Genomic DNA, 24,837 nt, shown 5'->3' on the forward strand with positions numbered 1-24,837 from the left:
AAGGATTGTATAGTTTTCAAAAATGTCATCACCTCTAAGATCCCTTCTAGCTGTGGAAAAGCTCATTATTCTGTTTGTAGTCTTTTTTCTTCATTTCTTTTTTGGGAGAGGGAGGCTTTTAGTCAATCGGGGTGAAAGCTAACCCTCTGAATACAGTTGAGGTAAAAGTGCTGAGTTCGTGTTTGGATCGGGAAGGTCTGGGTGAATCAACTCATGTAAGAGTATCACTTTCCTTAAAAAGGGAGGGGGGAATATACATAGGATGTGAGCCCTAAAAGAAAATCCCCATATTTGGACAAAAGTTTGGAATTGGCAGCAGTGAGCAATTTAAGAGAACTCATGAAAAGTTCAAAAAAAAAAAAAAAACTTACTAAAGAGTACATTTGGGCTGTTTTGTTCTTTTTTAATTTGAGATGATCATTGTAAATCAGTTGCCTTGTATTTCACATATAGATAATATACCCTATTACTTGCTTTGGGCAAATTTTTTTAAGCTTTCAGGAGTCTATAAATTAGAGTAAATTGGTATTATTTCTGTTTCATGATACATTGCTTCAAAAGTTACACATGGCTATTTTGAATTGAATTGTCCATGTAAAGAGAAAACCATAAAAGCCACTTGAATTATAGTTTCTATTGTCTATGGAATACCCAAACAAGCTTCTATATTAAAACTAAATAGTTAGGTCAATTTTCTAGCTATTTATAGAGACCTAATTTTTTTTTTTTTTTTTTTTTTTGTCATCTCATTGGGATAAGAACAAGTGAAGTAGTGGTTATTCTTGGATCTCACATTTAGCAAATCCTCACAAATTCTTTCTCTACATCGTATAATTGATTAATAGCACCAAATCCAGGGTCAGGCAGCCTGGATTCAAACTCTGGCTACGTGACCTTGAGCAAGTCATTTTACCTCTCTGTCACTATTTCCTTATCTGTAGTGGAAATAATTATGTTTCTTTCCTTGTAGTATTGTTGTGGAGAGTAAATGATTTAATAGGTGATGCACTTAGTACAATCCCTAACCTATAGTTGGCATGGTTTTGTATATTAGCCATTATTATAATATTGAGCAAGATCAGAGATTATAATCCTTAATGAAAATCCAACCTGTGATGAAGAGAGTCTATGTGCTCAGGTAAGTAGAAAGGTATAGTTGGGGACATGAGTTCAAGAAAAAATCTGGCAGCTTTCTACGAAAAGGATTGATACAAAGAGATACTGGAGTCTCAGGGACCAGTTAGGATGCTGTATTCCAGGCAAGAAGTAAAAATGTCCTGAACTGTCTCAGTCCATTCAGACTTCTATAACAAAAGTACTGTAGATTGGGTGGCTTATAAAAAACAGAAATTTATTTCTCACTATTCTGGAGGCTAGAAGTCCAAGATGAAGGCAAGTCTGGTGTCTGGTGAGACCCACTTCTTGGTTCATAGATGGCCATTTTCTCTGTGTTCCCATATGGTGGAAGGGATGAGAGATCTCTTTGGAGGCCCTTTTAGAAGAACACTAACTCCATTTATGAGTTAAAAGCTCCACCCTCATGACCTCATCACCTCCCAAAGACCCCACCCCCTAGTACACATTTGGGGTTAGGATTTCAACATACAAATTTGAGGGGGAGGACACTAACATTCACCCGATTGCAGTGACCATTGTGGTGTTGATAGAAGAAGGAAATGATGTGTGAGAGGTTACAGATGTACAAGGAGCTTCAGGGGAAAGAATACACTAACCGACTTCCAAACTGGGGCACCAACCTTATGGATGTAACAAACACAGGATCGTTCTTTGGTTCCTGAACAGTTTCTATATATTGAGAATTAAGGAACGCAAAATTTGAAAGACTAATAAAGATTAAAAGTGATCATATCATTATGCTGTTATTATATAATTAATAGCTAATCAACATCATAAAGAAGCATGTAGGTAAGAATAAGATCTTTTAAAGAACTTAAGAAAAATATATCCTATTGTTCTGATTATTTCACTCAGATTCCTACATTATATTGTGTCAGGATGGAGATTTGTTATTCTTAGATTCTCGTCTTATATCCCAAGACTGTTGATGTAGTGATGTAGTGATGGGAGGAACGCAGACATAAATCTGTTGAGAATTAAACCATCACCTTCTGCATTTGATCCAGCATGCTGTATATCTAAAAATATGTATGTAATTATTCAGAGTTGCAAATAATGTTAGTCTGTTATTTCATAAGCATTTTTATTATTTCCAGGTCCGATGGATGATGTACTGGATTGTTTTTGCTCTCTATACTGTGATTGAAACAGTAACAGATCAAACAGTCGCTTGGTAAGTTCTAGCACTGAGAAAGGGCCAGACTATAGACTCTTTATCAGGTGTCCCGAGTTCTTACCCTGCTCTTGCTGGTAACCAAGTGAATTTGATCAAGTTACCTAATTATCCAGTGTTTCATTTTCTTCATCTCGTTTCCCTGTAAGAACATTACTTTCCTTACAGGTCCCACTCAGATAAAGGCAGCTCATTCTTCTCCCCATGTGTCGCTCCCTGCCTTCCTCCCACACAGGTCCCAGTATCTTGGAATAGAAAAACTTGGTAGTCATTATCCTTTTTCCACACAATGACTTCAGGCTATTTTTCTTTATCACTTCCTAAATGACTCCCCCTTTGAAGCCCACAGCATCTGGTTCTAGCACTCCCTCCCCATCCTTAAAACTCTCAACTACAAACATTCAGACCGGATGACGTCAGCATCCACGTGGACGCCCACTCACCACCAGCTCCTTGGCTGCTCTGTTCCAAATAGCTGAGACAAAATTAAAACATGTTTATATCCTCAAGGATTTAACATTTTACCAAGAAGTAATACCAAATGGAACAACTTGAATCTCCTTGTGCCATATTTCACTGGTGCATTTCCATCTAAACCTTACCATCACTTGGAGAAGTCCTCCTTTTAAAATCTTTAAACGGGCACCTGAGTGGCTCAGATTTGGTTAAGCATCTGCCTTCGGCTCAGGTCATGATCCCAGGGTCCTGGGATCAAGCCCCACATCGGGCTCCCTGCTTCTCCCTCTGCCTCTCTCTCTCTCTGTCTCTCTCTGTCTCTCATGAATAAATAAATAAAATCTTTAAAAAATATAAAAATTTTAAAAAATAAAATCTTTAAACTTAATACTTTGCTTCTTTACCTGGGCTCCCAAAGGCAGCCCCCCAGAACATCAGTCAGCTGCTCATATAGGTATCAATTTGAACCTCCCCATTCCCTTTACTCGCTACCTCCATACCCTCCTGCATCTGTTTAAGACATTTGCTGTTCTCTCCTTAAACTGTCTTTCTAGCTTTGCTCTTCTCATCATACTCTCACAGCACATTAGGTCACGTTGGATTGCTAGAAAAAATAGAGAAGTCATCAGACTTAAATGTTCTTAACACTTGCCCTCATTTATGAACTTCTCTGTGTCTGCACCCATCTTTCTCTTCTGATTTGAAACAAAACTTGTCCTTGCTGTATCCCAAAGCTCATTCATTTTCCTGTTAAGTATTTGGTGTAGAGTTTTGGGGGAGGGTTTTTTATTTGGTTTTAAGGAGCAGAACAGATTTCAAACCATGCTAGGTCTCTCTTAAGTTTCAAGGTTCTCTTTTTAAAGACCTCATTTTTTCCTGATCGCAGCTGTAGCATATATACATTATTAAAAAACGAATAATGTAGCAAAAGTTTACCAGGAACAGTGGAAGTCCAGAAACTCCTCTGTAACTGCACCAGGCAAAGACCCTTTGTTGACTCCACAGCAGTCATTCCTTACCGCCCTGTATCCCTCTGCCTCATCAGGAGAGCCCAGATTTGTTCAGATATCACGTATCTTAATAATTCCTGGTCCAAGAATGCTAGTCCCCTACGGTATATTAGTTCACTTTTGCTGTGGCAGTGGACAAACCTTTTAACCACAGCGAGTTAGAAAAACAAACACGTGTTTCTTGCTCAGGTTATTTAAGGGCAAAAGGTTGGCTGCAGCTTTACTGGGCTCAGCTCAGTTTTAAGTGTCTTCTCATTTCAGGACCAAGGCTGAAGAAGCAGCTGTTCTCATGCCAGAAAGTAAAAATTTAAAGCAAGAGGTTGGGGGTGTCGGGGTGAGGAAGTCAACGGGTATTTAAAGCTTCTGCGCGCATGGGATATGTCAGACTCACGTGATGTTGGCCAAAGCAAGTCACATGTCTACACCTGCAGTCATTGCTTGAGGAAGTGTACTCAGCCTACAGGGAGAGAGACACTGCAGAGTCACATGGAAAAGGGCGTGCGTGGGTGGATAATGCTCATTCCCAGTCTGCCACATGGGAATTCCATTCCCCTTACAAGTGAATCATTGTCTGCCCAGCGTCGCACTTCCGGCCAAATGAGATTGGAAGGGAAGTTCTTGGGGGCTTCTGAGAAAGAGAAGGAGATGTGTTCATGGGGTAACTTTGTGCCCTTGGAGCATGTAAAGCTTAGCCCTGGTGAGTGGAGAGATGTCAGGTACCGACATGTGGAAGGGTCGGGGGTGCCCCTCACCGCCCTGGGTACATGCTGTTAATGTTCTCTCTGGATGGCTACAGTCTGTTGGCAGCTTGCCTGTGGTCTTTTCAACAGAAGAATCTTGTACTAGAAGTTGCTGAATCTCTGCAGGAATCAGGTTCCTCTTTGCTTAGAATTCATCTGTAGTTAATGAAATTAAGTCAATTCAAACATAGTTCTTTTGTTAATCACTCATTTTTACATGTGAAAACTTGGTGATTGAACTTTCTTAAAAGCTTGTGTGCATGCGTGCATGCATGCGGGTGTGTGTGTGCGCACGTGTGAGATTTCCTCATTGTACTTTAGTTTCATCCGCGGTTTTTTTCAAATTTGTTCTTGTTAGGTTCCCCCTGTACTATGAGCTTAAGATTGCCTTTGTCGTGTGGCTGCTCTCTCCCTATACCAAAGGAGCAAGTTTAATATATAGAAAATTCCTTCATCCGCTTCTTTCTTCCAAGGAAAGGGTAAGATATATGTTATTTCTACAAGTCGTTCGTTAGAAATGTACATCATCGAATGGTTTGTGCTGTAAAACGAGTGAAACTATCATTTCATGGGGGAAGGTGGTTGTTTTTGGCTTCTTGACGCTCTTGGTCAAATAAAGTTTCTACCTGTGAGTCTGTCTGTCTCTCCCCAGGAGATAGATGACTATATTGTCCAAGCCAAGGAGCGGGGCTACGAGACGGTGGTCAGCTTCGGCCGGCAAGGACTGGCTTTTGCAGCCACTGCTGCGGTCACTGCAGCCGTGAAGGTAACTGTGCAGTTCCAGGTTTTGCCCAGTGTCAGATTAAAGCCAAGGGACAAAGTCAGGTGGCTTTATATTCCAGATCATTATAAAATTTTGGCAGAATTTTGCTTTCGGCTTATTTTTGTAAAGCTGGAAAGAACAAGGGGATAATTCAAAAAACATTTTAACGCATGTATTTTGTAACTGCTCAATATTTTGAAAGTCTTAATTGATCACAAAATGAGAGCTAGTTAATATAGAAAGACATACCTGAAGATGTCATTTTGTCGTAATTTTCCTACTTTATAACCTTAAAGTAAGGTTGAAAGGTTTACCTTTAGTAAAGATGACCCATTCTTTCTTTCCCTGTCTCTGGTGTTTCTCTCTCTCTCTCTCTCTCTCTCGATGGCAATATCTTGGTAGGATTTCTGGCTTACTCCTGCACCCCTACTTCGACCAATTTGAGGTAACTGATTATTCAAAATAAGGCATGAAAAAATTCTGTTCTTAAAACTTGAGATTTTAGCCAGTTACTAATGTCATGTGTTGTGTTTTGCAAGTGAAGTTATCAAATGTATGCCTTCTGTGAAAACTCACATTATGGCTTTTGGATTTCTTTGCATGTAGTATTTAATGTGGTTTATTTTAAATACCGTAGCATAATTGATTTTGATGCGTAGTATATGGAAAGAAAACAGGCTTCAGATCCAGAAAATGCTGAGTGACTTTCTAGATAACTGTTGGTGATTTACTTAATCTCTGTGTTCATCGGTTGCTTCATGTATAACGTGGGAGAATATACCTGTCTGTGAGAGGATATACAAAAGCACAGTGGTTGCCAAAATATAGTAGAACTCCAATGAACGTTAATATACATGTCTCTCCCTCTCTCTCTCAAGTGACATTGAGTTTGTTGCTATTAAGTTAAATTGAGATTAAATAGTATTCCAGCTTTTGAGTTAGGCTTTTTCAACTTGGTTATCTTAAACCAAAATACCAATGCTATGGGAATAAATATTATAATTAAGTGGTGATTCTATATAATAGTAATGGTGAAGGGATGTCAAATGTTAAATGGGGTTTCCAGAATGATCCTTAATTTTTCAGAGTGATCTTTGGCTCAAGTACAGTTAATATGATCAACAAAATTAAAAATCAAAATTATATTCAAATTATATACCCAGAAGTGTTGCATTAAGAATTAAGTGGAAACTTACTAACTGTGCAGCCCTAGCCATGTAAGACAACTGTATTATTAATGATTATTAACTATCAGCATTGTAGTGAAGTATAGTTCGCCTATTACTTGGCTTTTAAAGGCTTTTTCTTTTATTAGTATAGATATAAACGAATACTAAATAGTAAAATTTTCATCTTATTGAAGAACTGTTTTCCATTTTTTAAAAAAAGTTCATTTCCTTTTTATTTCTTGCTTAATGAAAATACATGCCTGATTCCCACATGTACTATAAAAGAGCATCCAAGAGATCTAATATTCAACAAGTAGGAATTCTACAAGAAATCACAGATGGCAGTTATCAAAGAAATGATACAATATGATCTCACTGATATGAGGAATTCTTAATCGCAGGAAACAAACTGAGTGTTGCTGGAGTGGGGGGTGGGGTGGGAGGGATGGGGTGACTGGGTGATAGACACTGGGGAGGGTATGTGCTCTGGTAAGCGCTGTGAATTGTGCAAGACTGTTGAATCTCAGATCTGTACCTCTGAAACAAATAATGCAATATATGTTAAGAAAAAAAAAAAAGAAGAGGAAGGTAGCGGGAGGGGAAGAATGAAGCGGGGGAAATCGGAGGGGTGGACGAACCATGAGAGACGATGGACTCTGAAAAACGGGCTGAGGGTTCTAGAGGGGAGGGGGGTGGGAGGATGGGTTAGCCTGGTGGTGGGTATTGAGGAGGGCACATTCTGCATGGAGCACTGGGTGTTGTGCACAGACAATGAATCATGGAACACTTCATCTAGAACTAATGATGTAATGTATGGGGATTAACATAAGAATAATAAAAAAAAAAAAAAACAGCAAACTGAGGCTCAAAGAAAAGAATACACTTGCCTATGCTCAGGAAGTGGTCGAGCCAGGATTCAACCTAAAGGAGGAAGATTTGGAGCCTGATCCTTGGTCCAAATCACCAATTCTGAGAATTATTTGTGAATTCATTCATCCTTTCTACCCTAACCCAAGGCTACTGCATACAAAATATATATTTCTAATGTTATGAAAAAAAAAAAAGAAATGATACAATTATATTTCACAAAACTGAAGGACATGAGTCTCTAGATTGAAAAGGCCCACTAAGTAAAGTACCCAGCACAATGAATGAAAAGACCGACTGTGAGCAAGGTCATTGGAATATTCCAAAACACGAGAAAGAAGGAAAAAAATTTTAAGGATTCCAAAGATAAAAAGTACGTCACATTCAGATGATCAAGAATCAGAATGGCAATTAAATTTCTAAATAGTGACAATGGAAGCTTGAAGACCAAAGAATAATACCATCCATGAAAACATAATGATTTTTACCCTCAGATTCTATAAGAGTCAAGCTGTCAGTCATGTGTGAGCTTAGAATAAATCTTTTTTTTTGAGGCATGTAAAGTCACAAAATTGACCTCCTGTGTGTTCTTTGTCAGGGTAGATGTGCTCTGCCAAAATTAGGGACTAGTCCATGAAAAAGGAAACCCACAGGATCTAGGAGACAGGGGGTCCAACACAGAAGGAAGGTGACAGGACTTCTTCCCAGGATAAATGTGCAAACGTGCAAGTCCAGAGTGCACCTGGCCAAAATGGGATGTGATGGGTGCAGGGTGCCAGGACAGGGATCGCAGGGAAAAGCACGGGGAGGAGATTATCTAATAGGTTTAATCCTATGCAGGGATGATACTTAAACTAGTTAGTACATGCTCCGACCAGTCAGAAGACACACTACTCACCATGAAAAATGTGCTGGAGGCAGTGTTGAGACAGAGGGCAAAGGACAACTAATCAAGTGAATACTTAAAAAATGGGATAATTGTTAGCTCTGGGAAATAAAGTTATATAAGAAAGGAAATATAATAATGGAGCATGACTCGGCCCAGCAGCAAACAGCATGTACATCATAATCCTGAGAATACAGACTGTAGATTGAACAACTGTGATTTTGCTCTATCAGGAAAATGGGGGAAGGAGAGAAGGAGTTGGAAGAGAGAAAATCCTCACCTGCCAGACAGGAAAGTAGAGGGTTTAATGGTGCCTGCAGGAGGGTGTACAGGAGAACAAGAAAGCTTATTGCTTTCTTTTGTTAATAAAATTTAACTTTATTTGACTTCACAAATGAAGTGCAGTTGACCCTTGAACAATCAAGGGTTTCAACTTGTTGGATCCAATTATATACCAATTTTCTTCCAATAAATACAGTACAGTACTGGATATATGTATTTTCTCTTCCCTAAGATTTTCTCAGTAACATTTTCTTTTCTCTAGATTACTTTATTATAAGAGGACAGTATACAATACATATGACATACAAAGTACATGTTAATCAAGTGTTATCAGTGCGGCTTCCAGTCACCAGTAAGCATATTAGTTAAATCTCAAGGGAGTCAAAACTTAGACGCAGATTGTTTACTGCCCAGTGAGTTGATGCCCCGAACCCCCACGTTGTTCAGGGGTCAACTGGTACAGGTCTTATACCCCCCAAGAGGATGCTTTCTGGATTTTACATATTTAAAAGCATCATTCAGTATGATTCTATGGCATAAAAACTAAAAATTAGATTTCAGCTTGAAACATTGCTTAGAAAATATGGACATTTTAGAACATTGTTCTGGGAAACAAAAGCATACAAATCCTGTTTTTCCTCCTCTCTTTTTTTTTTTTTAAAGATTTTATTTTTTTGACAGAGAGAGAGACAGCGAGAGAGGAAACACAAGCAGGGGGAGTGGGAGAGGGAGAAGCAGGCTTCTCACGGAGCAGGGAGCCCAATGCGGGGCTCGATCCCAGGACCCTGGGATCATGACCTGAGCCGAAGGCAGATTCTTAACGACTGAGCCAACCAGGCGCCCCTCCTCCTCACTTTAACACTTAAAATATCGTTTCTAGTCCTGCTATTCTGTGAGACACCTTCCTACATACCATGACCATTTCATGGGATATTTATTTTACTTGGACATACGGTTACTACTTCCAAACCCTCTATGTGGGGAATCAGAAATCCCCACTATATTATCTTATCCTCATTCTATCCTCTTCTATTTTTATTTTCTCCTTTGCTGTGATCAGTGTTTAGCATCCTGTGTATTTGTTCAACATCGGTTTGTTTAATGCCTACTATATGGCAGGTGCTGGGCATGCAGCCGTGGGCAAAATAGACACAGTCCCTACTCTGACAGGGTGCTCTCTAGCTAAGTGTCTGTTTTCATTAACTGAAAATTGTATCTCATCTTGGGTTGCTAAGAGCTTTCCCCCTGCCCTCCCATTATTAAAATAAGCATTAGCTCACAGAAATGCTTTCCTTCAGAAAGGCTTTAAAAGCATTTCTTCTTTGTGATTCATTGTTTGTTTTTATCTGTATATTTAGCATCATAAAACCACCTCCCCACTTCAAAGGCTGGAAATAGAGAACGTAAGAATCATCTAAGTTACCACTGCAAATCAGACACATGTCCCATAATTTGAATTCATTTTGCAACTTTCCCTTCTCGTTTGTGATGTGGTGTGGCGGTCCTTTTGTTATCAAGATCACTGTGTGTGAGGTAGCCCTTGCTATCCTCAGCATGAACACAGTGTATGTTGGCTTCAGCCATCCTGGATTTTATTCATTAGAAATGGTCATTAAATATGCTGAACATAGCATTATGTTAACACTATTTGCCTCAAGTTGTACTGTGCCTATTTTCGTGTAAGTGAAATTAGTTTCATCTCTGGAGATGTCAAAGAAAGGCACTGTGATGGAAGAAATCACTGAACCAGACACTTACACTAATGAGTAAATTGAAACTGAAATAGGAAATAGGTCAAGTTTAAGGAGAAACTTCAAGAAAGCCAATAGTAAGGCTTGAGAATTAATTTAAGATTTTTACAACCTATAGTTTGTTAAAAATATCTTTCAGGCTAAAAATGATTGGACTCTTGGTTGTGACCTTTAAAGATCGGTAATACCCCTGACTAGGATTCCCAGGTTGAACCACCTGAGCATGTTAAAGATGAAAATAGGAATCTAATCAGAACATTTATTACACCATAAAGCAATTTTCTGAAAATGTTACTCAGTTCTATGACCTCATTACCAGGCATCTGTTCGCAAGGTCAGTGTACAAGTTTATTTTGGCTGAGCAAAGCATAAACATATGAAGGACCTTCAAGGATTTTGCTGAGGATGTTCAACATTCCATAGCTTTCACATGAGAAATGCAGGTGGCTTTTTAAGATGAGCAACACAGATAAAAGAGGAAGAAAAGTACTCTTAGTCATATTAACCATCTCGGAATTTTCTCTGGCAGCCTTTTCTTGGTGAATGCAGATACTGTTTAAAAAAAAAAAAAACAATTATCACAGAAATTAGAGCCTTACAGGTAAAATTGCTAAAATCTAATAGACTATAAATGACGATAATATAAACTATAAATGACGATGATTAGGTCAAAATCCTGACATCTTGCTGTCTGCTTTAATAGCTTTCTGTTTGTAAAAGGATTTGAGGATATTCAGCTGCTTTGTATCATGCATTTGTCCAGACAATGGAAAGAAGGGTCATACTATTTTCCCTACAATCTAAGGAAGCAGAATGTTATAATGAATATTTATTAATAGTCTAGTTACCTGCATTTTCTAGCCCGATTCTGCCCTCATTAGTCATGAGATTTTGGGCAGACCATCTGCACTGATATCTCTAAGTATTAATTTTCTCACCTATAAATCAAAGAAATTGATATAAGCACCTGATTTCTAAAACCTCTTATAGCTCTGAAACAGTGGTTGGTCCTCACTGGGAGGGGATTTTTGCCCCCAAGGCAACATTTGGCAACATCTAGAGACATTTTGGGTCATCACAGCTGACAGCGAGGGGCACTGCTGTTTGTGTCTAGGGGCTAGAAGTCAGGAATGCTGCGTAACATCCTATGATCCACAACAATTACCCAGCCCAAAACAGTGATAGTGCTGAGACTGAGAAAGCTTAATCTAAAAAAGTGTAAGTCAGAAAAGGTAAAAGGATATATGAATATGTATAGACAAGTGTTGGTGTGGTGGGTTACAAATGATTTTATTTTCTTCTTCATATTTTCCTCTGTTTACAAATGTCCTTTGATAAATATATATTGCTTTAATCTTAAAACCACTAAAATATATTACTCACTTAATACAAATGCAGTCAGTTCCATTCTAGGCTTAATCAGATTAATTCTCAAATGTCCTTAGAGGAAAAGGAGATTTCCCTAAAAACTTGAAACTAACCCTATCTGCATTTTAATGTAATATGTCAAAGATCAACAAGAAATAGAGCTTAATGGCTATTCATTATTGAACAGTATAGTAAGAATTATTCTGTAGGAGATTGGTTGTAAGATTACAAAGACTACTGATTATGTTTCTAAGTTCCTTTTTTTTTTTTTAAGATTTATTTTTATTTGAGAGAGAGAAAGAGCATTCCGGGGGAGGGGGGGATTTCTCAAGTAGACTCCCCACTGAGTACAGAGCCCCGACTCGGTGTTCCAAATCCCAGAACCCTGAGATCATGACCTGAGCCAAAATCAACAGTCGGAGGCTTAATGGACTGAGCCACCTAGACACCCCTGTTTTTAAACTCTTAATTAAAAATATGAAGAGAATAGGTTGAAAGCTCTTTGTTTTTCAAGATTTTATATATTTATCTGAGAGAAAGAGAGAGCGATAGAGCGAGCACAAGCAGGGAGGAGAGGGAGAAGCAGACTCCCCGCTGAGCATGGAGCCCGGCCTGGGGCTCAGTTCCAGGACCCAGAGATCATGACCTGAGCCAAAGGCGGACACTTAACTGACTGAGCCACCCAGGAACCCCAGTTGAATGTTTTATCCTAAAATGCTGATAAGCATGGTAAATTCCCCTTATTACACAAAATATAATAAGTTTAACATAGTGTTTAACCAGGAAATGAAGTATTTAAACAAAGGCAGAATTCTTTGAGAGTAACAGTTAGAATTAGTCAGACATACAAGGTCCCTTTTCTCAGCTGAAGAATCTTTCCCAGAGCATGAATGTGTTAGATCTGAACCCAAGGGCCCAACCCAGTCAGCTCCTACAAGTGTTCCCATTTTAAATGGATGTCTTGGCCTATCCAAATTCAAACCCTAAGAATTTTGAGTCACCTGAAGGGTTTAGGACACTCCTGCTACTTGAGGATCAGTTTTAATGTAAAATATTCTGCAAAATAGTTCTTAATTACTTTGATTTTTGTGTTCTCATCATAATCTTTCTGTTATTTTCTCTTTGATTTTTAGGATCAATTTTAACATAAGCAGTGTACATACAATTCTGTAGAGAATGGGATCTAAAATCTGGAATATTGACTTACCTTGTAGATGGGAACTCCCTTCCTCCTTATTGACTAATGACCAAAAGTGCCGTTTCCACACATCTTTTCCTCTTCGAACTAGAACCTTTCTGCGTTTTTCTTATACTTTTGGCTTAATATTATATAAACCAAATAGAAGAAAATAAATAAAGCATTATTAATTTAAGCAAAACCTCAATACATTTTAGCATTGTTACTGACAAGTGACTATAACACCCTATTTGTGCCCTCAAAATAGAGAAACAGTGTTTCTTTTGATTATGGGAGTAGGGGATTGGATACAGGAGAAATGAGCAGGAAATAGATCAGAAATTCTTACAGTGCACACATTACAGTTAAAACTTCACTGTAAAAATAGAAAATGTTCACTTGGAGAGTTGTAGCCAGACATTGGAAGAAATGAAAGGAAATCAGGATCTCATCCAGTTTATAATAAACAGTATCCAAATCTAAAAAAACAAAAACTTCACTATACCATCTATCTATAATTTACCATCTATCTGTAATTCTAATTTTGTAATATTGAAAAAATTGTTGAGAAAAAGAATAAAATCACCCATCCCATCTGCCTCAACATCATACTGTTTTCATTTTTGCATATTCTCCCTGTCTGCTTAAACCATACTACATACTTGCAACCATATTGTGGATGTGATTTAGAATTCTGAGGTCAGCGGCGGGGGGTTTCCACTTAACATTTTATTTTAAACATAATTTCTTTGTTAATGGGTTTTTTGTGCAGAAGATATAAAAATTGGAGGGAATAGGTCTGCCTTTAAATGTGATTATTTTATAATTACACTTCTTTAAAGTGGTCACATTGGTCACTTTAAAGTGGTTACAGACTTGGGGCGCCTGGGTGGCTCAGTCGTTAAGCGTCTGCCTTCAGCTCAGGTCATGATCTCAGAGTCCTGGGATGGAGCCCCGCGTCGGGCTCCCTGCTGCGGGAAGCCTGCTTCTCCCTCTCCCACTCCCCCTGCTTGTGTTCCCTCTCTCGCTGTGTCTCTCTCTGTCAAATAAATAAATAAAATCTTTAAAACAATAAAAAAAATAAAGTGGTTACAGACTTAGAATTTATGTAATGTTTTTGAAGTTCACAATACTGTATTAATTCTCTCTTCCCACATTCGTTCTATTCTGGGCCCATAAGAAAATATACAGTGGAAAACCCAATTTTTTGAGGCGGTAATGGCTGTTGAAGTGTTGGGAGTCCTCAAAGAGTGTACACAGCCCCCTCTCGCTGTTCCCTACAGTACTTGGCCTTCCTTGAACCCTTGAGGATATTGATAATATTCCGTTAAAATCCAGATACCTCAGGGTTGGTCAGTGCTCACCTTTAATCAACCTGAAGCAAACCCCTGGTGGATGGTGTGGTCTACCTGTGTGAACCCATGACCACACCTGCAGTTCCCTGCCCAGCCTCTGCTTCTGCAGTCCAGTGTCTATGGAGAACTCTCCAGCAGTCAAGAGCAATGAAAAAGAAGAGGCATCAAAAGAACATTTAGTTTACTTATTACATGCTCACTATCAGGGCCATACCAGTCAGTAAACTAGGAGAATGGAAGAAGCCTAAAATTAGCCACTCTCCTTTAGTTTCTGAAATGCCCTCTCTGTAGACAGGGTATACACAGCACAACAGTAGAACTGACAAGAATGTGTGAGTTCATTTGTGAGGTATGCTCTAAGTAATTTGTGGATCATACTCGTTAAAGATACCAAAGTTTGTAGATGATACAGTGCTAGATTGATTCAGTGGCAGTTTGACTTACTTGCATTCTGAGATGTTCCTTCTTGAGTGGGAGGGTTTGGTAGTCACAGCCCACCTTGGAAATTGCACCTGAGTCTGGTAGCAGGCATCACAGATGTGTATGCCAGTTGTCATCTGTTTGGCAGAAGGTAAAAAGACAAAAATTGCAGGGAGGGGGCCCAGAAATACAAAGATGGGATAAAGAGAATGACCGTTCTGAGAAAACAAAGGGTCTGTTTCAGATGTGCGCTGGTCACTTCCTTCTAGTGCATCTCTGATGTCTTCTGTCCCCTATATCTTTAAAATGATATCTGATTAAGAGGAAGAAAGTATAATGGATTAAACCATGACAAGAATGTTTAAAGACAGGGGCTCCTGGGTGGCTCAGTCGTTAAGCGTCTGCCTTCGGCTCAGGTCATGATCTCAGGGTCCTGGGATCGAGTCCCACATCGGGGTCCCTGCTCCGCGGGAAGCCTGCTTCTCCCTCTCCCTTTCCTCCTGCTTGTGTTCCCTCTCTTGATGTGTGTCTCTCTGTCAAATAAATAAATAAAATCTTTAAAAAAAAAAAAAAGAATGTATAAAGACATGTGGAACCCAATTATTTTTATTGAGAATATAGACCCTTTAACAGTTTCTTTTCACAGTTTAAAAAAAGGCAGACATACAGAGCCTAAGTGGGGTATAGAAATGGCATTTGGTTTTAACATAATATGATATCACTAACTCAGAGTAGCTGAATCAAGATCTTTTTTCAGCATAAAATACAGTAAAGTCTAAATGTTTATAGTGCCTCAGGTTTTGAAATCTAGAAACTGAGAGCTGCACCATTAGGGATGAGTTTCTACAGTACAATTCTAACTAGAGGCAATCATAAATTCACACGTGTGAGAAGAAATAATAGTAAAAAAACCTTTAGAAGAATATTTTTAAAACAGAAGAAATGAGTCATCTGTATGCTATGCAAATTTTTTAAGTCGGTAATTTAGAAATTAATTTTTCCTTTATATTTGGGGAAAAAATGTAGTTAGGTCTGTAAAGTTCAGAAATGTCCCTTTCAGAGCTGGGCAGTGATGAAAACTATTGAATTTTCTGCAGTGTTGGAAATGTTCTCTGTCTGTGCTATCCAAACAGTCGCCACTTGTCACATGTGGCTAGTGAGCATTGAAATGTGCAATTGAAGAACTAAATTGTTAATTTTAGTTAATTTAAATTTAAATACCCACATGTGCCCAGTGTCTATCATATTGTTAAGGCTTTAAAATGACTTAAAGTCAGGGGTGCCTGGGTGGCTCAGTCAGTTAAGCGTCTGACTTCTGCTCAGGTCATGATCCCAGGTCCTGGGATTGTCCCGCATCAGGCCCGCACTCAGCAGGAATCTGCTTCTCCCTCTCCCTCTGCCCTTTCCCCTACTCATTCTCTCTCTCTCTCAAATAAATAAATAAAATCTTTAAAATAAATAAATAAATAAAAAGACTTAAAGTCAAATTGCATAGTAGTAGATATGCCTTGCCACATAGTGAATTCATTAACTAAATATCATTTTGTGATTCTTTGGCTTTTAATTTTTTTTTTTTTTTAATTTTTTTGTACCTTGTACTAAGTGGAGTCATTACCACTCCTGACTTAGCTTATCTTTAAAACAATATGTCTTTGGGGTGCCTGGGTGGTTCAGTCCGTTAAGCTACCAGTTCTTGGTTTCAGCTCAGGTCATGATCTCAGGCTTGTGAGATTGAGCCCCGCATCTGGCTCTGTGCTCAGCAGGGAGTCTGCTTGAGATTCCGTCCCCCTCCCTCTCCCTCTGCCCCTCCGCCCCACACACGCTCTTTCTCTCTCTCTCTCAAATAAAATAATAAAATCTAAAAAAAAAAATTTAAACAGTATGTCTTTTACCTTAAAAACTTCTAAATCGGGCGCATGGGTGTCTCAGTTAAGCAACTGCCTTCGGCTCAGGTCATGATCCCGGGGTCCTGGGATCGAGTTCCACATCGGGTTCCCCCTGCTTGTGCTCTCTCTCTCTGTCAAATAAATAAATAAAATTTTTAAAAAATTTTTTTAAAAATTAAAAACTTCTAAATCATAAGCCCCGAAGTGCCAGTTTTAGGAGAGAGCAAAATACGGATGCTGTCTGCTCAGAGGGTACGCTCGTCATACGTTTTTTTACATTTAAAACAAATTACAAAGCTGAAATGTTTGGGAGTGCAATATACTGATGTCTAGAACTTACTTTAAAAGTGGGTTGATGGATGGATAGATGGTAGATGTGTGGTAAAGAAAATAAAGCAAACTATGAACAATCTAGGGCTGTTCACTGTGCTATTCTTTCAGCTTTTCTGAAAGTTTCATAAAATCAGTCAACCTCATGATAAAATGTTGGGAGAAATTTAAATGTAAGCATATGAAATATTTTAAAGTCTTTTTTTTTTTTTTTCTCGGATCTATCACTTCTCTGTTAAATAGAGCCAAGGAGCAATAACCGAACGTTTACGAAGTTTTAGTATGCATGATCTAACAGCTATCCAGGGCGATGAGCCTGTGGGACAAAGGCCATTCCAACCTCTACAAGAAACAAAAAAGAAAAGTAAATCAGTCTCCGGTGAATCAGCAGGTGTGCTTGTTTGTTTTGATATATTTTTCTTTCACAATTGGAATTTTGAGTCCAGGTGGGTACTAAAATAATACATGGTAACTCTGAATTTGAGTAGACACGATTTACGCTGATGTTTGTGAATTTACACTTAACTGAAGTTGTCTTTCTCTCAGTTTTCTCTAAAGTTAATGCTTGCCTTTTGTTGACTCTAGAGATCATCCAACTAAGAAAGTAACAGTATCCTCTTGTGCCATCATGAGTTTTTAGAAGCCTTCGGTGTGGCCACGCCCACTCCCCACCCTGGCACGAGTGATTAGTCCTCTTTCAACTCAAACTGTGTAGTGACATCTAAGGAGTCACTCTTTACTATTTTTTTTTTAAACACTCTTTACTGTAAATGCCATGAACAAATAAGGATAATTGACTCACAAGATAAAACGTTTGAAGTGGGTGACAAAGGATGACTCCATTTGTAAACAGGATTACTGCAATGGGAAATATGTTGGAATAACATATTCTCGTTCAAGAACTAACTTATAGGTATTTCTAATGTAAATTAGGAGCATGGCAGAGGTGATATGTTCTAAAACTTCAACAAATTATTCTGATCTTAGAAATATACACATAGGGGTGCCTGGGTGGCTAAGTCAGTTTAAGCGTCTGCCTTCAACTCAGGTCATGATCCCAGGGTCCTGGGATCGAGCCCCACATCGGGCTCCCTGCTCAGTAGGAGCCTGCTTCTCCCTCTGCTCCCGGCTTATGCTTTCTCTCGCTATCTCTGTCACTATCTGTCTCTCTCTCAAATAAATAAATAAAATCTTAAAAAATACATATATACACATAAATAAAAAGACATCACTCCTTAGTCATTTTATCACATGTAAGAAAGTTTTAGTTCAAGGCTCAGCTAAAAATTAAGATCTTCACGACATTTCTTATTAATATATTGTTAAGTCCATAAGATACAAGGCTATTCAATGTTTTTTTTTAAGTAGTTTTCTTTTGAGGGAGGTTAAAAATCGTCCTTTATATTGAAACCAATTTGAGAAGTAAAATAACAGTTCCTTCCTATATAGAAAAAATAGTGAACTTTCTTCTGAGTTCTCTCTAGAATGAATAACTTTACAAAGTGGGTGGCTGCTACGTAAGAGGTAGTAATTAAGCATTGGCCATTGATTAAGGTAGTAATATCTTTAAGAATGAGAACCACTGAACTTTGAACCATTATCCTCAATACATTAACAGTGTAAAAGTAGTTTCCAATATAGGCATTTTCTTAATACACGTTTAAAAATTGGGTATACTGGTTTTGATTATGGGGTCTACTGTATATATTTTGCTGGATTTAGACCAGTTATCTGAGTCCTTTATCAGCGGTTTATTAATAATTATACTTTAGAATTGGCTAAGAATGATATTCTGATATTTAAATGAAAAGATGATTATAAATATGAAAATCCATAGCTATCTTTATGATATTCATCTATTAAACTTAAAATGATGTGACTATTTTAAGATAGTAAGGTGCTATTTAGTTCTTCTGTTAAATTTTAAGCCGTGAAAATTAAAATAACTTAAGATTAGAGAGATATGAAGTAAGTAGTAGCAGTACAAAAAAAGGGACTTGTTCAGTTATGAAATTAAAATTTTAATATGCATTACTTTGCCCAAGTTCCAAGTTTCTTACAGAATGGTATATATTCTGAGCTTTTCTTCCCTAAGGAAGAAATTTAACAAAAACATTCTCTCTTGAAAATATTTTTAAAAAGTAGTAAGGTTCCAGAACAGGAATAGTTGAAGAGAAGATAATTATAGATAGTCTATGTAAACACGAGTCCAGATATACATGGAAGTTTATCAAATGAGGATGATGCCCTTCAGGTCGCTGGGGGAAAGGCAGAATTAAATAAGGGTGTCAAAATAATTGCTAGACTTTGAAGATGGGGTAGGGAATGAAGTTACACTAACTCTGTCTCAAGCCCTTCATCAAAATACCTAAAAGGTTAAGACGTACATGTAGGGCACCTGGGTGGCTCAGTTGGTTAAGCGACTGCCTTCGGCTCAGGTCATGATCCTGGAGTCCCGGGATCGAGTCCCGCGTCAGGCTCCCTGCTCGGCAGGGAGTCTGCTTCTCCCTCTGACCCTCCCCCCTCTCATGTGCTCTCTCTCTCATTCTCTCTGTCAAATAAATGAATAAAATCTTTAAAAAAAAAAAAAAAAAGACGTACATGTAAGACACTGAACAGTGGGACATTCCTGACTATATATTTATACCGTTAGGATATACCGGACTTCTTAAGCATGACATCAAAACCAGAAGACATAAATGAAAAACTTGAGAGATTTTTCTATATAAAAAAAATGTATAAAGGGCGCCTGGGTGGCTCAGTTGGTTAAGCGACTGCCTTCGGCTCAGGTCAGGATCCTGGAGTCCCGGGATCTAGTCCCGCATCGGGCTCCCTGCTCGGCAGGGAGTCTGCTTCTCCCTCTGACCCTCCCCCATCTCAAGCTCTCTCTCTCTCTCTCATTCTCTCTCTCAAATAAATAAATAAAATCTTTAAAAAAAAATGTACAACATATAAGGGGGAAATATTCCACGCCATAAGAAAACAAACTAGAAGAAATATTCTCATCTGATACAGGCAAAGGGCTCAGATTTTAACCAAAGAATTCTTGCAAGCCAATTATTGTTACATCTACCAAAGAATACAGCTGACCAATTAATACATGAAAAAGAAACTCAGCCTCACAAAGAAACAGTAAATTAAAATGGTAATCATAGTAATTTTTGCTCACCAGATTGGCAAAAGAATTTTCTTAATTAGCACTGTTCTGTGTTGGTAACTATTCTAGTACTCTATTTCTGTATAACGAACTACAAACAGTGGCCTTAAAAAAAGTCACAGTCCTTTTATTTTACTCCTGAATCTGGGGGCGACTGGGCTCAGGCAGGCAGTTCCTGCTCAGGGTCTTAATGCAGCCACAGGGAGACAGCACCTAGGGCTGGAGTCATAATGTCAAAGGCTTCTTCACTCACACGGCGGGTATGTTAGCTGTGAAGAGTCACACAGCAGATGGCTCAAAGAGGCGGGGCCTCTCTGGCCTCTCCTTCCCTACGTCTCTCTACGTGCTCTCTCAGAGCTCTGGGGCTTCTTACCTGGCAGCTAAAAGCTCCCACAGCCAGTCTTCCAAGAGAAGTGGCAGGAATCAGACAGCATCACTTCTGTCTTAGGGCAATCTATTGAGACAGGTACCTATACACATCCTCGAGATTTAAGGGAAGAAGAGGGCACCTGGCTGGCTCAGTTGGTGGTGCATGCAACTCTTGATCTCGGGATTGTGAGTTCAAGCCCCATGTTGGATGTAAAGATGACCTTTAAAAAGATGTAAAAAAAAAGAGATCTAAGGGAGGAGGAGAAAAGTGTCAGACTTTGTGGACATGTTCTAAAATCACCACAGCAAGCATGTTGGGAAACAAACACTCTCACTTTTTAAGAGATTTAAGTGGAATAATCCTTTTTTATGACAATCTGGCAATAATTATCAAAATTTATTCCCTTTAACTTAAGCAAAAAACTTCTAGGACTATATCATAGAGAAATAATCAGACAAGTGTTCAAAGAAGTATGTACAAGAACGTTCATCTCATTGCTTATAGTAACAAAATACTGGAACAAACCAAATGCCTAAGAAAAACGGTTAAACAGAAGCGTGGTTTATTAGCCATGAAAATTCATACTGTCAGTCCATACTTGCTGACATGAAAACATATCCAGATCATGGGGAAATAAACAATAACAATAAAACAATATGTGTGTTATGCTGTAGAGACACAATAAATAGGTGAAATGCATTAATATATTTGAATTTTCAAATGTGTATACATAGGGAAGAGTCTAGAAGGGTATTGCTAAATTATCAACAGTGTTCAGTTCTGAGTATGGGACTTAAGTGATTTTTTTTTTAATCAACCTATTTTCAAAATCAGAAAGAACAGTACTCTTCTTTTTGAAAAATAAGGTACTCATTTTTTTATGTCATGAATTATTTTTTATTTCATTTACTTCCAGAATTCCTCAAGAAAAAATAGTAAGTTTTTCAGTGTGGTAATTGCATCCACATTGCAAAGTGTTTACTGCTTCATGTGATCAATACATTTACTTCAGGTGCTCTGCTTGTTCCCACAAGCAAACTCAAATATCTGGAAATTTGAATCCAGTTTGAAAACTCATCATGGCCTGCTGTGAGTGGTTTGAGGTTAAGTGGTCAAGAGAAGTCCTACTTTGATGAAGTGATTTAAGTCTGCATGTTGTCACTATGGCAAAAAGAGCTCCCTCCAAATGCTTCTTTGTAAGAAAATAGATGCCTTGGACATGATGTTCACATTCCTTGAAAGGACACCACATTGTGATAAGTGGAAATATTTTTTCTGCAAAGATACTGCTGCTCCCATATCAGTTAAAAGTGGCCCAATGTTCTGTTTCAATACCAGTAAATAAAGAAATAAAGCATATATTTTTTGTTTTGCTTTAGGTGCTTTACATATTTATTTAATCCTTAAGATGACTACACAGTTTAAGTATTTCATCTTTATTTTTTATCTTTTTTTAAGATTTTATTTATTTTGACAGAGCGAGAGCACAAGCAGGGGGAGTGGCAGGCAGAGGGAAAGGGAGAAGCAGGCTTCCCGCTGAGCAGGGAGCCCGATGTGCGGCTCGGTCCCAGGACCTTGGGATCATGACCTGAGCCGAAGGCAGATGCTCAACCGACTGAGCCACCCAGGCGCCCCTAATTTTTTGGATGATTAAACAGTCATAAGGAGATTAAAATACCTTTCAGGGGCTAACTACATAGTCAATAACAGAAATGAGGTATCCACGGTTCTCTTTTTCATTTATAAAAAGGCTACACTTCGTGGCACGGTTGGGCTGGAACTAGGAATTCCAGTAATTTGAGCAGGTAGCAACCTTAGCGATGCTTTAGTCAAAGATGGTGGACGGGTGTGCTGCCTGCTGCCTGCTCCCGTGCTCACGGTGGCAGCCATTGCTGAAGGACCGTGGCACTTTCCCACGCTGGCTCACAGGCCCCCTCAACATAACGCCCCGCACAGCTCGACTGGGTCAGAGTTGGCATTCATCCTCTCATCTGTCTCACCCCCTTACCGTACGAGAAAACAGGCCTGCAGAGAGGCAAGACTCACTCTGGGTCTCACGGCTCATAGGTGGTCGAGTACTCCCGTGTCCTAACATCGGTCCAGGCCTCCTTCCAGGTCAAACTTCCTGTGATTCCACACTTAGATTCATATGTAGAAACGGCTTAAAGCGGTGGGTGGCTAAGTACTGGATTAATGTTGGCTTTTATTATTACTATAAGGGGGGAAACTTAAACTATACCAACTCTAAGATGGAGGAGCTGTGTGAATCCCGGGTCCGTTTCCTAAAGTGGAGACAGCGCCCAGGGTCACACAGGCTCCTCAGCCTTGGGTCCCCAGTCACTGCTCCTCAAGAATCTGCATGCGAGGGCTCTGTCCAGTGTAGATCAGTGATGTAAAGCAGTCGATCTGAGCGCCACTTTGAATGGCGGCAGCGGCTGCACTTGGCCCGGGCCTGGCAGTCCCGTGAAGCGCTCAGCCCACTCACCGAGGGCCTGCTCCGGGATGGCACCCAGATCTGGGCTTCCCTCATCGTCTCAGCTCTCCCTTCTGCCCCCAACACTTGAGTCCTTGGACAACTTGGATTAACATTTCAATCCATCACTTTCTCTGAAACCATAATTAGAAAACTAACAAGATTTGTTACCTGAAATTAGGAAACAAAGAAAGATATATATATATAATCCTCTTTTGAATGAAGTTCCAATTCCTAATCATATTCATAAAGTGAGGAGTGATTAAAATAGCAAGGACCATGTTTGTTGACCTGTAGTCTTATGCTTCATCTGTGACCTTAGAGAACTTTCTGGTCACAGTTGCTTCCTTTCTGACTCTTTCCTTGATTCCTCATTCTGCGTTTTACCTTAGTTTTATTGGGGTCGAGAATATTGTGGAAGCAACAGCGATAGATAAAAATCTAGAATTGACAACCTAAAAACAATTTTTTTCTGGCTTATTTTCCCCAATTATAAAAATAATACAATTTTTTAATTAATAAAATTGGGCAAATTTTTTTAAAAAAGAAAAAATTTAAAATCACCTAAAAGCCCACTTTCAAGAGATCTAATGGTTTCATTGTTTTTTCCTCTGCTTCGGTATGTACATTTTTTTTCCACTTACTACTGTATCAGGAGCTTCCTGCCAGGACCACTGACCCAGTCCCTCTCCGGGCCACGCTCACCTTCTCGCAGCAAACAGTGCGGCTACCCCCTGCCCTAGCCCCCGGCAGGGGCTCTCTCCTACCTAGAACACAATTCCTTGGACTGAGGCAGGAGAACAAAACATCTTGGCCTAAATTATGACAGATTCTACTCCCAAATCCTTCCAATTTTTAGCCTGGAAGCCTGGCAGCATAAAATTGTACTTGCATAATACAATATACAATTAAAGGTGTGTATCTTATTATGAGACCGAGAAGCTTATTAACAACTCTTCATGGTTTGTTTCGTGAGTTTGAAGTTATTCATGGCCTGGGAGAGCAGATTAATAAACGTTTAGTCAGTATGTCTTTCTTCACGTGCAAGGAGTCCATCCCTTGCCCCCTCCTGAACCTGGGAAAACTCCTTTCTTCCTCACCTGAGGATTTAGATATTTATGCTCCTTATCCTTATTAAAGGAAAATTTGAAACCTAATAGGGTCGTGTAACCTAACCTCACCCTCATCTTTATAACTGACTGCTTTTCTAGCACTCTGGTTTGCTATAGACTTGGGCCCCTGTGTTGCTCCATCCAGGCGGGGGTTCTCAAAAATGCAGGCCCTGCACCAGGGCATCAACATCACCTAGGGACTTGTTAGAGATGTAGATTCTCCTCAGCTCCACTCTCGGCCCAGCAGTCTTTGTTTTAGCAAGTGCTCCAGGTGACTCAATGTGTGCTAATCAGTCTTTACTAATAAAGTCTACCAAGCTTGAGAACCACGGCTTCAGGAATGGGAGCGTTCTTGTCTGTGAATCCCAGCGTCGGAATGCTGTCAGACTTCCTGACAGTAACCAGCCTGACTACCTGGATGTTTGCAGATTGGCCAATGTTAAGTCTTCTGGAGCTACATGGAGCAGCCTGTTGGCACACCCACACGGCCTCGTGCTGCCTTCCTGAGGCTGGTTCTTTTCTTTGACTAACATCTGTCATCGCAGCCCGTGGTGTTTCTAATTACTGTAGGCCATCCAGCTGGGTTGTATCTCAGCAGCTGCAACAGTGTTGGCTTAACATCTCCATCACCTGCCCCCGGTGAACTTAACTCGCCCAAAGTGCCAGCCCCTTTGGGTATTATTTGACTCCTTAAATTCACCCTCCCGTTCCCGCTCTCGACAAAAGTTTTGACGCCTGGTGGGCGGAAACCCTTCATTTCTCATTAAAGTCAAAGGCACAAATGACAAACACAATAAAACACAAAATTGCGTAGATTGTTTAGAGTTCACGAAGAGATCTGTCTCAATATATACCTGCTTATACTCTTTGAGTTTCGAACAAGATGTTACCTACTCAAAAATAAATTATTTTGAATTGTTCTGAAAAACGCATAGTAAAAATAGGAGTGGTCGG

The 24,837-nt window shown here is 39.3% G+C and overlaps 1 protein-coding gene across 3 annotated transcripts in view; it reads left to right on the forward strand.

The window, feature by feature from the left end:
• LOC118019692 (receptor expression-enhancing protein 3) overlaps window positions 1-24,837 on the forward strand; it is a 99,180-nt gene that overhangs the window by 69,962 nt on the left and 4,381 nt on the right. For 2 of the 3 annotated variants that reach the window (XM_035019110.1, XM_035019119.1), the window contains exons 3-6: window positions 2,235-2,311; window positions 4,876-4,996; window positions 5,170-5,283; window positions 17,015-17,162. In XM_035019110.1, coding sequence (XP_034875001.1) covers window positions 2,235-2,311; window positions 4,876-4,996; window positions 5,170-5,283; window positions 17,015-17,162 — 460 coding nt within the window. Of the gene's footprint in view, window positions 1-860; window positions 1,139-2,234; window positions 2,312-4,875; window positions 4,997-5,169; window positions 5,284-17,014; window positions 17,163-24,837 lie in introns of those variants that run through there. The other variant, XM_035019126.1, reaches the window with a different exon arrangement.

The sequence above is a fragment of the Mirounga leonina genome, unplaced genomic scaffold (genome assembly GCF_011800145.1).
Source record: "Mirounga leonina isolate KUSES-001 unplaced genomic scaffold, KU_Mleo_1.0 Mir_108, whole genome shotgun sequence".
In the NCBI taxonomy this organism is placed as follows: domain Eukaryota; kingdom Metazoa; phylum Chordata; class Mammalia; order Carnivora; family Phocidae; genus Mirounga; species Mirounga leonina.